The sequence below is a fragment of the Electrona antarctica genome (assembly GCF_951216825.1).
Source record: "Electrona antarctica genome assembly, chromosome: 10".
Classification (NCBI taxonomy): Eukaryota; Metazoa; Chordata; class Actinopteri; order Myctophiformes; family Myctophidae; genus Electrona; species Electrona antarctica.
In genome coordinates this window covers 50,743,132-50,759,333 of record NC_136791.1, presented here as the reverse complement: position 1 = coordinate 50,759,333, position 16,202 = coordinate 50,743,132, and the positions used below count along the sequence as shown (strand labels likewise).

General features: G+C 44.4%; 1 protein-coding gene and 1 long non-coding RNA gene across 4 annotated transcripts in view; both read left to right on the top strand.

Moving 5' to 3' along the window:
* The window catches only part of actn2b (actinin, alpha 2b), a 46,634-nt gene that overhangs the window by 14,724 nt on the left and 15,708 nt on the right, over positions 1 to 16,202 (top strand). For both annotated transcript variants that reach the window (XM_079512683.1, XM_079512682.1), the window contains exons 7-12: positions 282 to 363; positions 1,909 to 1,994; positions 2,467 to 2,559; positions 3,126 to 3,356; positions 4,250 to 4,397; positions 5,501 to 5,651. In XM_079512683.1, coding sequence (XP_079368809.1) covers positions 282 to 363; positions 1,909 to 1,994; positions 2,467 to 2,559; positions 3,126 to 3,356; positions 4,250 to 4,397; positions 5,501 to 5,651 — 791 coding nt within the window. The remainder of the gene's footprint in view (positions 1 to 281; positions 364 to 1,908; positions 1,995 to 2,466; positions 2,560 to 3,125; positions 3,357 to 4,249; positions 4,398 to 5,500; positions 5,652 to 16,202) is intronic.
* On the top strand, positions 7,147 to 8,440 carry LOC306930907. Of its 2 annotated transcripts, none has more exons than XR_013790930.1 (4): positions 7,147 to 7,219; positions 7,312 to 7,358; positions 7,444 to 8,277; positions 8,362 to 8,440. It is a non-coding gene; the product is annotated as an uncharacterized lncRNA (long non-coding RNA). The 2 variants fall into 2 exon arrangements; XR_013790931.1 differs by having other exon boundaries at positions 7,444 to 8,287.

Here is a 16,202-nt window from a genome sequence, read left to right as displayed (position 1 = left end):
GACTTCCATTGGAAAAGCATTGAGGCGGCCATGAAACACGGACAGCACAGAGCATGTTCGTCTGATATGTGTGTACGAAGCCCAACAGTTTCTGCTTGTTAAATATACATCTGCAACCTTTAAAACAAAAACAATTCTCTGTGCATGTTCCAGTCAGGGGGCGTGTTGTCTTCCCACTATAGCATTTACCATTAAGATCTACTGTACATGAGAGGTCATCACAGAAGTATTTTAAGTCCACCATGGCTGTGCACTGATTAGCATTGTGTCTCTTTATTTAGGATGACCCTCTGGGGAACCTGAACCTGGCTTTTGACATTGCAGAGAAACACCTGGACATTCCCAAAATGCTGGACGCCGAAGGTAACGCTTTATTATATAGCATGACCTAATATTTATACAAAAAAAAAAGTTCTACAATGCCCCATACACCATAGCCAGCAAATTCAAACCTAATGACTTACAGTATGTATCCAATTACTATCACACATTCTCGGATGTAGAGAAGGTGAGGCCGTTCTAGATCTAAGTCACATTGTGAAGCCTGCAATTGTCCTTGCTTCTGCATTGGTCCGCATTCAGATTGTGTGAATTGCTCAGCAACTTGATAACGACAACAAATCCTGCTGTGTTCAAAGCCCTAGATTCTTTCTTTTAATCCTGTCTAAAGGCTGACCTTTGCTTCAGTTCACACTAACTGAAGGCCAGTGTTTCTACATGAAGTAGTTCAAAGTTCAGTTCACAAATTTAAAAATGAACTAGTTCAGTTCATAGTTCATAATTCAAAATTTGGAACTAAAGTTCATGGTTCCAAAAATGAACTAGTTTATTTAATTATTCAGTACATTGCCCAAATTACTGCCATAGCCCAAATAGAACCATTGGGAATAAACAGACTGTGTCTGTTTTGTATTGTAAATTGCCACCCAATCCATTATCCTTTTCCACTTTGCTTCTGTCTTTATATGGACCATGTGGAAATGAAGCCCCAACTTGTGAAAGCTGATATGCTTTATTGTGAATGCAAAACCTGCATATTTCAGCGTGCTGAAAATATCTGATCTACAAGCTCACAACGTGTCGCGGACTTGACGCATTGTGAGCTTGCAGAAGAATAAATCAGGCTTCACTGTGGGAGATGTGTTTTGTTGGTTGAGGCGATCATGTATGTAGGCTATACACAGCAAAATAACAAGCTATTGGAAGCAATTTCGTCGGTGGCACATTATGCTTAATCAAACAACAACAAGTTTACCTCAGTGTTTGGGTCAGGATGTGTTCTGTGTCTAGCTGTCTGCGTGGATAAGCACCAGCGCACATCATTGTAAACTGCGTGCTGCCACTCCAGAGAGAGATTACGTTAAATTGGATTCGGGCTTATTATGCTTTACCAGTCCAGGACGGGGCGAGATTGGTGTTTTCTCCGCTACATGTTAAGGCCTGTTTAGGGTGGGTTTTTGCTGGGTTTTCGCCTGGAAGGCTCTATGGAAATCTGGCACACTCGTGAACTGAGAGAACAACGTTCACGCACGCCATAAATGAACGAGTTCACATCAAGCAAAAATACAGTACGTTCAGTTCACGTTCACCCAAAATATGAACGAGTTTGTGAGCGATCGTTCATTGAACGCGTTCAGGGACAACACTGCTAAAGACTGTCCTGGTCAGCCAGCAGTGTGTATATGCAATTATGCATACAGAGTAACATCCTCAGGTTATCCACTCACTCAACCCTGGGTGAGTGAACAAGTTACATTTAAATAGGTGTAGTAATAGTTCTCCTCTTCCTCCACAAATGCTACACTTCCTCCACCCTCCATCGCCAGTCCTTTTGATGCCTCCTCTCTCTCTCTTGTCCTTGCCCCTTCATCTCCCTCCTCTCCCTCATCCCCCTCCTCCCCATTGTAGATATCATAAACACCCCCAAGCCTGACGAGAGAGCCATCATGACCTATGTGTCCTGCTTTTACCATGCTTTTGCTGGGGCAGAGCAGGTACAAATTTTGAACCTACTGTATAGATTAGAACTTTTTTAAATCTCTGTGGATGTATTATGATATTTTGTATTACTTGTCTATTTAAAAATGCCTTTAATGATAATCATGTAAATATGTAAATGTGAATTTCAGTCAGGAAACTTTGATTGCAGTGGCACACCCTGTACTGCACATATAACCAAACCTATTGCCATGATATCCTATTTTAAAACTGGCTTAAGGGAGGACTGGGTGGGTTGGCGGGCAGGCGGGCGGACCTCTGACATCACATTCTAGATGTGAGGGCTCATAGTTACAATAAATATACATACTGTACCAATACTGTACCAATACCAATATGTGGGTTGTCTTGACTGACTTTCTTTAAGACTTTATGTGCATGGTGGGTTTTGTAAAGAGGACATGAACATGGCAGGTTGCATTATTTGGGGTCTTGTTTTCATCCCTTGCTGTGTTGTTGATTTCTTAGGCAGAGACAGCAGCCAACAGAATCTGCAAGGTCCTGGGTGTGAACCAGGAGAACGAGAAAATGATGGAGGAGTATGAAAGACTGGCCAGTGAGGTAAACAAACACCCTTCCCTTCAAGAAACAAACATCTGAAAAGTGGGACCTTATAGGAGTGCATTCGTCTCTCCTCCTCCTCTGCTTAGTCACTGCTGCGTATATCTTCTCTATAGAAATGAATAATTCATCACAGCTTTCTTAGGTGCTTTCCACACGAGGACGTCTCGGGCTGTTCCCCGCGCAAGTTTGTGAACGATATAAAACTTTACTGCGTCTACATTGCGGTTATGTTAATTATGTATGCTGTATACACGAGACTGGTAAACTGCTCCGTTTTCAAGAGAAAGCTGTAGTACATATGGCCGGCCTGTAGATGGCCACCCAAAAAAAAAGAAAAATCTTATTCTAAGAAGGCTATATGAAAGCATTTTATAAATTATACCATTGGTATTTCACACAGGTGTTGCCAAATAACTAATTATCTTGCCAGTCAGATGCGCATATGACATAGGCTATCAAGGTCATATCAATTTAATCAGCAGAGGTTATGACAGATCTCCACAAGGAGAACTCTCCCAGGTCCTTCTTTATCTCAACCCTGAGCCATGCTTCTCCAACTATAGCTACTCGAATGGATCCGCCGCACCACCCCCTGGTTGGAGAACCGCAGCCCAGAGAAGACCATGGCGGAGATGCAGAGGAAGCTGGAAGACTTCAGGGACTACAGGCGCATGCACAAGCCCCCCAAAGTGCAGGAGAAGTGCCAGCTGGAGATCAGCTTCAACACCTTGCAGACCAAGCTGCGGATCAGCAACCGCCCCGCCTTCATGCCCTCTGAGGGGAAGATGGTGTCTGTAAGTCTCACTATGCTGAAAACACTAGGATCATAGGTAAACCAAGATCATCTAAAAGAAAAATAATATGTACATTGAAACTATACAAACAATATAGGATGCCAGGTCAACAAATTAACCTGGCATCGGTCTACATAACATAAAATTACATTTGAATCTTTGCATAAGACTGCATGGATTGGTCGATAAGGCTAGGACAAGTGATTTGCTTAAATATGATCAGCTACACAATTAACACTTTTTATGCCCCAAAAGTTTTCAAAATAAAGACGCTAGAGTGCCCAGCAGATGAGGGAGATTTTACTCTGAAAAGCCCCGCCTTCCATTTTCCCGAAAAAACGGGAGGTGAATTGTTCCATTACTACCACGCGCTAATAAGTCTGATCTCTCTTTAGAAGTGTTAATATTCCAAACGAGATGCTTGGTTAAGTCAGAAATTATACTTAATGTCATTTTTGAGTGGTGTAAACCACTCCTACAACTGGCTTTGTTAGTTTACGTGTCTGTCCGTACCAAAACAATTAGCATGGTTGCTATGGTCACCCAGTTCACCCGGGTGTGATTTCATCTTTGTTAGTTTACGTGTCTGTTCGTACCAAAAAATGAGCATGGTTGCTATGGTCACCCAGTTCACACGGGTGTGATTTCATTACGTCAGACATTACGTCAGACCACAGTTGATCAGTCTATATAAGACCTTACACCACTCAGTTCACACGGGTGTGATTTTTTTAATACTGTGTGTTTGTTTTTATATGTGCTCCTGACTGAAAGCAACGATTCCTATCTGGAATAGTGACTGAGTTGAACTGGGGATTTTAGTGTGCATTCACAACAAATGACTCCAGGGTCCATTCTTTACACTCTAAGTTGATGTCACTGTATGTTTGCAGGACATAGCCAGTGCCTGGCAGGGCCTGGAGCAGGCAGAGAAGGGCTACGAGGAATGGCTTCTCACTGAGATCCGGAGGCTGGAGAGGTTGGATCACCTGGCCGAAAAGTTCCGCCAAAAAGCCACCACCCATGAGAACTGGGCAAGCGGTCAGTCCAGGCTATACTTACGGCTGTCTAGTCGATAAATCAAAGACATAGACCACCAGTCTATGTCTTTGATTTATCTGCTTGTGTATTTGTGTAGATTAGCTTCTTGCTTATCTGTCCTCAACTGTCTGTTTGTGCATAAACTGCATACCCGTCCCGTACCACATTCTGCTTTATCCAGGTGGAGTGACACACACACACACACACACACACACACACACACACACACACACACACACACACACACACACACACACACACACACACACACACACACACACACACACACACACACACACACACACACACACACACACACACACACACACGCACACACACACACACACACACATAATACCCGTTGTCATAGCACCCGTTTTAACTATCTGTCTGTGTCCCACATGGAGATCTCTGTATCTGTCTGTCTGCCTGTGTCTGAAGAGTGACTGTGAAAAGTGGACTGGTTAAGTAATCAATTAGTAGATGTAGGGTTGCCATGGCAATCAATTGGCTGAGGCAGAGGCTGGAAATTGCACAGGTGAGGGGATTTAGGCTGATTAGGCCCACTGGCAGAGCCTAACCAGAGCCTTTTGTGGTGGTTCTGGAGAACCGTGGGTCCGACCGACTGGATACCGGGCACTGCACTCCCTGCGGGGGTGTGGAACGCACCGCGTGTGAAGTCACTGGGGCAAACGATTCTCGAGTTACGTGCATTACAACCATACACACACTTTTTTTGATTGATTGATACATTTCAAGCACAAACTCAATACAAAGGCTGTTAACTGTGAGTGGACGACCCAATTAAGCATTACACTTGTTTACAACAGGGTCCACCATGTTAGACACGCAGACAGGCAGACAGACAGACAGACAGACAGACAGACAGACAGACAGACAGACAGACAGACAGACAGACACACAGACACACAGACACACAGACAGACACACACACAGAGACGTGGCGTATTTATTGTAGGAATAAGTAGCCTATCGGCTGCTGGACTATACCAGCCAATCAGTATAATAAATAATTCTACCCCGCTTTCTATCTTTCCTATCCTTTCCTGATTTATTCTTTTTTGTATGTGTTTGATATCCAGATAAAGAGCTGATCCTCTCCCAGAAGGAATATGAGAGTGCCACCCTGACAGAGATGCGGGCATTGCTTCGTAAACATGAGGCCTTTGAGAGTGACCTAGCTGCCCATCAGGACCGAGTGGAGCAGATTGCTGCCATAGCACAGGAGCTAAAGTATGTAGTGCATTTCTCATAATTCTTGTTCTGATATTGTCTCCGCCAGGCCGGAGACTATGTTTAAACCCCTGTCTGTCCGTCCATGTGTCTGTGAGCAGCTAAACTCCGGCACTGTTGGACTGATTGGCGTGAAACACAACATGCAACTCTTGAACCGTAGGTCCTACTGTCTAAATGTTGGATTCCTTGGATCATGACGTGACTCCACACTTAGGTCATGCGGCGCCACGCTCATTTCCACCTGACAAGAATTTCCGCCATTACACTGTTTTTGTTGCTACTCCTACAAAACTCAGGCAAACCAGTACACATTATCACTGTGGTCACGTGATCAAGACATCTGCCCGATCCTTCTGATTCCACCAAGATTGCTTTCAAGTATGTATAGCCTATAGGTCTAACTTATAACGTTAGATTGTTTTCATCGCTTGATTTTACTTGGAAATATCTAGGTATATCTATGTATTACGCCTTATAAGTGTGTTAGATATACATTTTGGAGTGAATACATGTGTTCAGGGGCCTGTCAGATTGTTAGACTATAAGTCAAAGTGACGATGGTATGATAAATCCCGAGAGTTGAAGTGATCTTGGCATACGCCCAATTTTCTGAGCAAGTTTGATAAACTAGAGGTTCATCTGAACTACTCGTCAGCAGGCGAGTAGTTCAACACTACCTCAACACTACCTCGAGCACACTCCGAGTTTGAAGTCGGTCCTTTATAGCCTAAAAGAACGTCAAATGCACCGTAAGAAGCACAAATCAGACAACTGTGTGTGTGTGTGTGTGTGTGTGTGTGTGTGTGTGTGTGTGTGTGTGTGTGTGTGTGTGTGTGTGTGTGTGTGTGTGTGTACGCGCGCGTGTGTGTGTGTGTCATGATAAGATAATCGTGTAAGATTATCCTGTAGTGTGTGATGCTTTCAGATTTCAGATCAGGTAGTGTCTTAACAGAACATCAAATGGTAAGATATGCGTCTCACTTGACTGGCAAAATAGCACCACCTACTGCTTATTTAAAAGCTCCCAAGAAGATTTTATCAGTGGATGGAAACAAGAAAAATGTGCTTTTCTTTTTTCGAATTACCTACTTACTCGCTTCCTATTTTCGAAAAGTCTTGATGGAAAAGCACCTAGGCTATATGATGAAGATGGTGGGTAGTGGTGTACAGGTGTAGTTTGTGGTGGTGGTGATGGAGATAAATTGGGTTTGTGTGCCTGTGGTTGATTTCTGCAGAGTGCAATAAAAGTTACCGTTTCAATTTTAATTGTCAAAATGTTACCACTAAAATAATTGTATTTTGCTTTATTGATGTCCTGCAAGTAAACACCAATGTTGTCCTTTGTACTTTAGCCTATTTTTTCCAGTGAAGTAAATCCAATGAGCACAGAAAAGGTTGACTTTTCCATACCATATTTAGTATTACCAATTACTACCAGGTGTGTAGTTAATCAGTCTGTGATTGGACACAGGCTACTTGTGCTTCTTATATAACTGACTCAATGGCCCAGAGACACTACTCCAGCTCAATGACACAATGGCGATGGCTGTGTGGCTTCTGTTGAGGTAGGATTGGTTTTCTTGTGTGCAATGTTTATTCTTTTTAACTTTGATATTGCTGTTGGACTTTCTGACTTAGTTTTCCTTTGTTACTGTAGGTGGAACTTTTTGCTGCTGAGCTGGAATGTCTGTTGCTTGCCTCTAGGTTGGTACTTTTGAACTGACAAAATTATCAGATTGGACCCATACACTGCTCTTTACAACTTAAAATGTAACTTTATTTCCCCCAGGTCCCCGAAGTTGGCAGCCTTTCTCCGAAGATGGGCTTTATTACGAAGGTGGGCCTTTTGTAGACTATGAAGATGGGCCTTTTGTAGACTATGAAGATGGGCTTATTGTAGACTATAATAAGCCATGGCAGCCACATGATGATTCAGGGATTGTATACTCTCCACCATACTATAATCAAGAGTTTACAGGGTCTTCATGGCAGCCACAGGATGTTGGACCTGCACGATACTCGGACTCATACTTGATTTACTCTGAGCCAACAGAGGCTCCTTACTTGGAGCCTACTTCACCACCAAGTCTACCAGAGCCCCTGGATTATCCAGAGCTACCAATTTACCCAGAGCTACCAGCTTACCCAGAGCCAGGTGCACTGACTCAACTTGAAGTGAACTTGGAGCATGGCAGTAGTGAAACTGAAGAGCAGAGCTCTGAGCTGCCTCCTTGGCTTTATTCAGAAGAGGGACAATATGTGTCTCCAGTAAGACCAATGCCACCCAGCCCTCTATATCCAGGGAATTATGCTCACAACTTGATTGGCCAAATACCAGGCACCATCAGCCACTTCTCAACAGAGTACGAGGAGGGCAGAGACCATCAGCAAGATGTTCGCTATGAGCGGTACAATGTTCCCCCTTACCCTCCAAAGATCCCCACCAGACCTGCCCACCCTCCAAAGATCCCCACCAGACCTGCCCACCCTCTCAAGGTCTCCAGTGACCCTGAATCCAGACAGAAGCTCCTTGATGATCCTGATGCCTTCATTCCAAATTGGTTTGAGGGTGCTAGAAAGTTGGCCCCTGGAATCCTGCAGCCTTGATGATGATGGCTTAAAGGTGGCTCCTGGTAATTATCAGTATCATAGATTACTATTTTATTGTGATTTGTGACTACATGTATTAACTACTTTTTCTCACTAGGTAAGGATTCCAAACTTGGATTCTGATGCCTACCCCATCTTGGAAACTATGAATGTAATAAATCATTTTATTGCCTTAATCTCTGAATTGGTGGGTCTACTTTGTTAACATGTGACCTGAGTTGACTTATTCTCTATCTTCACGTGTGGTGACTTGTGGTGTGTATGGCACATTGGCAGGCTAGTTAAGTTATAGGTTCTCGGTACAAGGTTGGTGAATGGAATAATTTGGTTCTTTGAATCTGTACGTATATGTAATTTTGGAATATTCTGGGTTTAACAAACTGACAAACTCTTAAAAGCAACAATTGTAACACCTTTTTTTTTTTTTCTTTCTCTAACTGAAAACATGACCCTTGGTTGAAAAACAGTTCTCCTTTAAAGGGGAAACTTCTTTCCTTCTCGCAAAAGAATCTGTTAATGACGTTTAGAAGATTTAGAACACTTTCCTGTTTTGTTTTTTTTGTGTAATATGTGATTTTTAGCAGTGAGCCCAGTGTCTCTTGGACACTGGGCTCACTTACTTCCTGGACAACATGTCATCTCAGTAAGACAGTCCTATCCACAAGGAGGAGCAGTGCACCAAAGCATTATGGGAATTGTAGTCCAGGAAAGAAGTGAGCCCAGTATCAGACACTGGTCTCACTGCTAAAATATCTAAAACCACATATTACACACATAAAGACCCCCAGGAAAGTGTTCTAAATCTTCTAAACGTCAACATATATCTTTTTTTTTGCCAAAGGGTGAAGTGTCCCTTTACGCAAATGACTGGATCGAAGATGCTTTTGGTTTAAATATTGAAACCCAGCAAGTGGCATAGCTCTCTGCCATATGTAGGCTGAGTGAAATGACTATCAAAGTCTTGCCACTGAGTTGTGGCTTCCTGGTCAACTTCTGTTTTTGTGACCTAAAACTATTGCCAAAAACACCCACACGTTTAGCTGTGCTCATTCCATGAATGTCTGATCCTTAGATGCTATAAAGGTGACTAATCAACAATTGTTAAATACAATACCATTTGGTTTTTGAGCGGCACTAGCCTCGCCTATGTTCAGCTACTGGTGTAGATTTTAGTCTTACACAAACATTGACAATGACTGGAGAATTTACATCATGTGGACAAGCAAATCTAAAGATTTCATTTTAATTACTCAGCGGATCAACTGTTTATATAGGGAATTGTCTGCAATATAATTACATTGCAACAGTGACTTTTGTTACCAGTCATAATCGTACTCTCACTTTTCAGAAAAGTGCTATTTGACTTAATACCTTCAGTCATTGTAGCTTCAAAGGTTACCCTGGGTAAATAACTAGCTTAAGATTTAGACTCATCTACGCATTTTTCGATTCTGACATTTTCATTGAAAATGTCTGGATAAATACGTCTGATAAATACGAGAGTCTCTAAATCTTAGGCTAGGTAATTACTCAAGAATGTAGATTAAAAAAAATATATGTTAATGTTTGACTAAAGTTGCAAAATCATTGGACCGGTGCCGTATGGATTTTGTCAAAGTCCAACCACCAATTTGATTTACGGATTATGGTTAATTTCTGTAGTCCATAAAAGTTACCTTTTTAATTGTCTGTTTACTGGTAAAATAATCTTTTGCTGTATTGATGTCCTGCAAGTAAACTGCAATGTTGTCCTTTAATTGTACTTGTACTAGCCTATTTGAGCAGTGTTGCCAGATGGGAAATGTTGAATTGGTCAGAATTTTTTGAAAGGTTAGCCCCTTGAGATGTATCATCTCATTTTAGAGGGGGTCCCGTGCCATACCGTAGGCTGTATTATGTAAGAAACAACCTTGTTTGAGACTCCTATGAGTCAAAAACGCATCACATAGATGGTGCTTGGAAGCGGGCAACTTCCTGGTCCTTACCAAGATATATGAAAAAGAAGGTAAGGACACCAATGTCATTTTTGCTATGGCAGATTCGTCGCATGGAATGCATTGGAGTCTATGAGAGCCCGGCCGGTGACCAGCTCATGAACAAACACTATTTCTGAATGACAGACCTTTGTAAAGTAATCGCTTCTGGAAAATAACAGACATAAACACATTGTCTGCTGTGTTGCTTTTTGATGTGCACGCTGTTTAATTTTATAGAGGTATCTAAAGAGCACAAAGTACGTTTCTGAACGAACCACGGTCCACCGTTTCCTGTCTGGCAGCCACACGATACCTCAGAGACAAACGCTATCTGCCACTGTTTAGATCCTCAATGAAATGATGTACTGTGCACATCGAAAAGCAAGTGATTAGAAAACAACCTGTAGGGCGGCTGTGGCTCAGGAGGTAGAGCAGGTCGTCCAATGATCCATGGGTCAGCGGTTCGAATCCCGGCTCCTCCTGTCTACATGTCGAAGTGTCCTTGGGCAAGACACTGAACCCCAAATTGCTCCCGATGTGCTGGTTGTTACCTTGCATGGCTTCCGCCGCCATCGGTGTATGAATGTGTGTGTGAATGGGTGAATGTAATGCACAATCTATGTAAAGCGCCTTGGATAAAGGCGCTATATAAATGCACCATTTACCATTTACCATTTAACCTGTGATATATCTTCATGTTCCTGAACCGATTATATGACAATTAAAGGTCGTAATTGTTCAGAAATAATATTTAGTCACAAGGTGGTCCAGCCGGCTCCATCCACTGCCATGTAATAATAATAATAATATCTCAAACTTATATAGCGCTTTTCTGAGTACCCAAAGACGCTTTACATGGGGGGGGCTTTACAGAGGTAACAACAAAATAAAAACAACTTTGTATTCATGTATTCATTGAACTTCCGGTGCGAGATTTGCCTCCCATGAAAGCGTCCATGAAAGTGCCATGGCCTAATGGTGACCTAGGGTGCACTCACACCTTTCATGCAATTCTGTGCTCGTTGGATGCTCGTTGGATGCATGTTGTGTTGTGTCATGGCCGCCCAATGTATTGCCAATGGAGGTCACATGGTTTGACCCAACATTGTGTTGTGTGAGGGGGAGGGGCGTTTCGACTGCGCCCCTCCCCCTCACACAACACAATGTTGGGTCAAACCATGTGACCTCCATTGGCAATGCATTGGGCGGCCATGACACAACACAACATGCATCCAACGAGCATCCAACGAGCACAGAATTGCATGAAAGGTGTGAGCTCAGCCTTAGGCTGAGCTCACACCTTTCATGCAATTCTCTGTGCTCGTTGGGTGTTGTGTCATGGCCGCCCAGCGGCCCAATGCATTTCCAATGGAGGTCACATGGTTTGACCCAACATTGTGTTGTGTGAGGGGGAGGGGCGCAGTCGTGCTACCCTCCCCCTCACACAACACAATGTTGGGTCAAACCATGTGACCTCCATTGGAAATACATTGGGCGGCCATGACACTACCCAACGAGCACCCAACGAGCACCAGAATTGCATGAAAGGTGTGAGCTCAGCCTTAGGGTGCACTCACACGGTTCATGCAATTTACAATTTACAATTTAGGCATTTAGCAGACGCTCTTAATCCAGAGCGACTTACATTAGGCAAGAACAAAAGTATGGGAATACATCACATATATAAAATGCATTTATCAAGAAACATGCGTAAGCTAAGAACGTAACTAGAACATATCTATATAATGACACTATACATATTAAATATACATATATACTATACTATGCTATACATATGTACTATGATGTGCTATGACTACATACAATGCAATTATTGTGCTGTCTACATGACATGCTATAAGTCTGTTTCAAATGCTATCTAAGTCTAGAAAGTGCTATCTAAGGGGGTAGGATAAGTGCTATGGGCCATGATGGAGTCTGAAAAGGTGGGTCTTCAGACTACGGCGGAAGATTGGGAGTGATGCTGCAGTTCTGATTGCAACGGGGAGTGCATTCCACAGTTTTGGGGCCAGAAGGGAGAAGAGTTTGGGACGTGTGGAGCGTTGTCCCGGCGTTTTTAGTGAGGGTACTTCCAGCTTTCCTGCGTTGGCTGATCTGAGTGCACGGGAGGGTTTGTAGGGTTCAATCATGCTTGCAAGATATGGGGGAGCCATACCTTTGGTTGCTTTGAATGCCAGCATCAGAGTTTTGTATTCTGTGCGGGCAGCGACTGGGAGCCAGTGCAGGGAGCGGAGCAGGGGGGAGACATGTGAGAATTTTGGCTGGTTGAAGACCAGACGAGCTGCGGCATTTTGGATCAGTTGGAGAGGCTTAAGTGCACATGCCGGTAGGCCAGTAAGGAGCGAATTACAATAGTCAAGTTTTGACAAGACTGTTGTCTGGATTAGGAGCTGGGCTGATTCCTGGGTGAGGAACGGTCTAATTCGTCGTATGTTATAGAGTGTGAACCTACAGGATCGAGTGACAGCTGTGATGTGAGTTTTAAACGAGAGCTGACTGTCCAGGACAACACCAAGGTTCCTGGCTGTTGGGACAGACGTTACCAGGGCGTTGTCTACGGAAATAGTTAGCTCCCGCATAGGGCAGGACTTAGCTGGGAAGAAGAGAAGCTCAGTCTTGTCTGGGTTCAGCTTGAGGTGGTTGGAGGACATCCACTGTGAGATGTCAGCCAGGCATGCAGTGATGCGCTCTTCCACCTGAGTGGCAGAGGGGGGGAAGGATAGAAACAGTTGTGTGTCATCGGCATAGCAGTGATAGGATATATTGTGAGCAGAGATGATAGTGCCAAGGGATTTGGTGTACAGTGAGAAAAGGAGCGGACCAAGTACAGATCCCTGTGGGACCCCAGTTTGGAGGGTTCGGGGGGATGATAGCAGACCTTTCCAGGAAACCTGGTAGGTCCGGTCGGTGAGATAGGAAGAGAACCACTTTAGTGCTGTCCCGCCGATGCCTAGATCCGCTAGGGTGTCTAGGAGCAGCTGGTGGTTCACTGTGTCAAATGCCGCCGATAGGTCTAGGAGAATCAGGACAGCAGAGTGGGAAGCAGCCTGGGCAGCATGTAGTGCTTCTGTGACTGCCAGCAGGGCAGTTTCTGTGGAGTGTGCCTTCTTGAATCCTGATTGGTTGGGATCCAGCAGGTTGTTCTGTGAGAGATGGAGAGAGAGCTGGTTGGAGACAACACGTTCAATGCTTTTAGACAGAAATGAAAGGAGTGATACCGGTCTGTAGTTCTTGACATCTGAGGGGTCAAGGGTTGGTTTTTTGAGGAGTGGAGTTACTCTGGCTGACTTGAGGGCAGATGGGAAGCAGCCTGAGGTTACTGAGGTGTTGATGATGGAGGTGATGAAGGGGAGCAGATCAGGTGCGATGGTCTGGAAGATTGGAGACGGGACAGGGTCGAGAGGACAGGTGGTAGGTCTAGTGGATGTCACTAGTTGTAGGACCTCGTCTGGGGAAAGAGGAGAGAAAGAGGACATGCATGGTAAGTTGGGGTTAGTGTTGGTTGAGTCAGATGCCACTTTATGGGGGAGGGGGGGAAAGGAGCTGCTGATATCGTCAACCTTCTTCTCAAAGTAGTTGACAAAAACATCAGCAGTGAGGGATGCAGGTTGAGTGGGGGGAGGGGGCTTAAGGAGGGAGGAGAAAGTGGAGAAGAGTTTCCTTGGGTTAGAAGTACAGGATTGGATTTTGGTGTGGTAGAAAGAGGTTTTAGCAGTGGTTAGTGAGAGGGAGAAGGCAGAGAGGAGTGAGTGAAAGTGGGAAAGGTCATCAGGTAGCTTTGTCTTGTGCCACCTTCTTTCGGCTGCCCTTAGAGGTGTTCGTTCAGATCTGAGAGTTTCAGATAACCAGGGAGCCGGTGGACATGAGCGAGCTGGCCTGGATGAGAGTGGGCAGTGTTGGTCGAATGCAGATGAGATAGAGGAGAGGAAGGATGAGGTTGCAGTGTTAGGTGAGAGAGAGAGGAAGGACTCCAGGGAGGGTAGAGAGGAGAGAATAGAGGATGAGAGGGAGGAGGGGTTTAGGGACTTGAGATTGCATCGGGTGGTGGTGTTCGGAGGGTTAGTAGGTTTGGGCGGGAGGGTGGAGAGAGAGAGGGAGAAGGTTATGAAGTGGTGGTCAGACCTGATTAAGGGGGTAACAGAGAGTGTAGAGGGAGAGCAGGCTCTGGAGAACACAAGGTCCAAAACATTACCAGCCTTGTGAGTGGGAGGGGAGGGAGATAGGGAGAGGTCAAATGAGGCCAGAAGGGATGTAACGGGAAGATACTTCTCTGCTGTAGGTAGGTTGAAATCACCCAGTAGGATCAGAGGGGTGCCATTCTCCGGAAAGGAGCTGATCAGAGAATCTAGTTCTTCCAGGAAGTTCCCAAGGGTTCCTGGTGGGCGATAGAGCACAATGAGGGTTAGGGGGACTGGTTGTGATATTGAGATAGCATGAAATTCACATGTGGACAGAGAAAGGTGAGAGAGATTTAAGACACGGAAATTCCATTTGGGGGACATTAGTAGTCCTGTACCCCCCCCTGCACCTGTTGGGCGAGGGGTGTGGGTGAACTTGTGAGAAACAGAGAGGGCGGCCGGGGTTGCAGTGTTATCTGGTGTAATCCAGGTTTCAGTCAGAGCAAGGAAATGCAGAGACTTGAGGGAGGCGTGGCCTGAAATGAATTCCGGCATTTTCTTCTTGGTAGCTGCGTGGCAGTTCCAGAGGCCTCCCTCCACCACAATGTGGTGACTGGGTGAACGAGCTGGATAGATGAGATTTGAGGGATCTCTGTGACGGTAGAGGTAGTGTCTAGGGCGACATGAGGAGGACAGTATAGGGACGGTGGGAAAGCACATTATAAACAGATATAAGAGATAATAATAATAAAGTAATAATAATAATAAAGTACAACTAATAATTATAACATAATAATAGTAATAATAGGAAGTAGGAAGTAAGTTGATACAAAACCCTAGGAGACGGCCTCCTTCGCTGGATGTGTCTGGATGTCCGGGTCTTTGGATTGGACACTAGGCTATATTAGTCAGCCTGTGTGATTTGTTCGATAAATATCGAGATTCAGCCAGCCATGAGTCAGGGTCTAGTGTGGTTAGACGGGGGAAAGGAAAGGAGCTAAGACAGCTCAGAAGTGTAAAGGAAGGAAATGTAGAGAAAAGGTTCAGAGTATGTTTTCACTTACTGTGAACCAAAGTGCAGCTTTACAAGCAAATGCAGAGTCAGACCGCTACCCAGAGTGTGTCTGAAACTGATCACCCTATATAGGGTTGGAAGAGCTTTTTCAAAAATGAAGGGAGGAGCTAAGAGATCAAGTGAGCTGTTATTGATAGCCCAATTGATTTCAATTAGTCCTAGTCTCTTTGTTCAGATTCAGAAATACAATCTGATAGTGTTCCAACTGAGCTTCTGAATGTAAACAGTGAAATTGGCTCAGAGTATAAAAACACAGACTTAAGAAAAACAGATAGTACAAATAAAGGAAGGAAATGTAGATCAAAGTTCAGAGTATGTTTTCACTTACTGTGAACCAAAGTGCAGCTTTACAAGCAAATGCAGAGTCAGACCGCTACCCAGAGTGTGTCTGAAACTGATCACCCTATATAGGGTTGGAAGAGCTTTTTCAAAAATGAAGGGAGGAGCTAAGAGATCAAGTGAGCTGTTATTGATAGCCCAATTGATTTCATGCAATTCTCTGTGCTCGTTGGGTGTTGTGTCATGGCCGCCCAGCGGCCCAATGCATTTCCAATGGAGGTCACATGGTTTGACCCAACATTGTGTTGTGTGAGGGGGAGGGGCGCAGTCGTCCGCCCCTCCCCCTCACACAACACAATGTTGGGTCAAACCATGTGACCTCCATTGGAAATACATTGGGCGGCCATGACACAACACAACATGCATCCAACGAGCATCCAACGAGCACAGAATTGCATGAAAGGTGTGA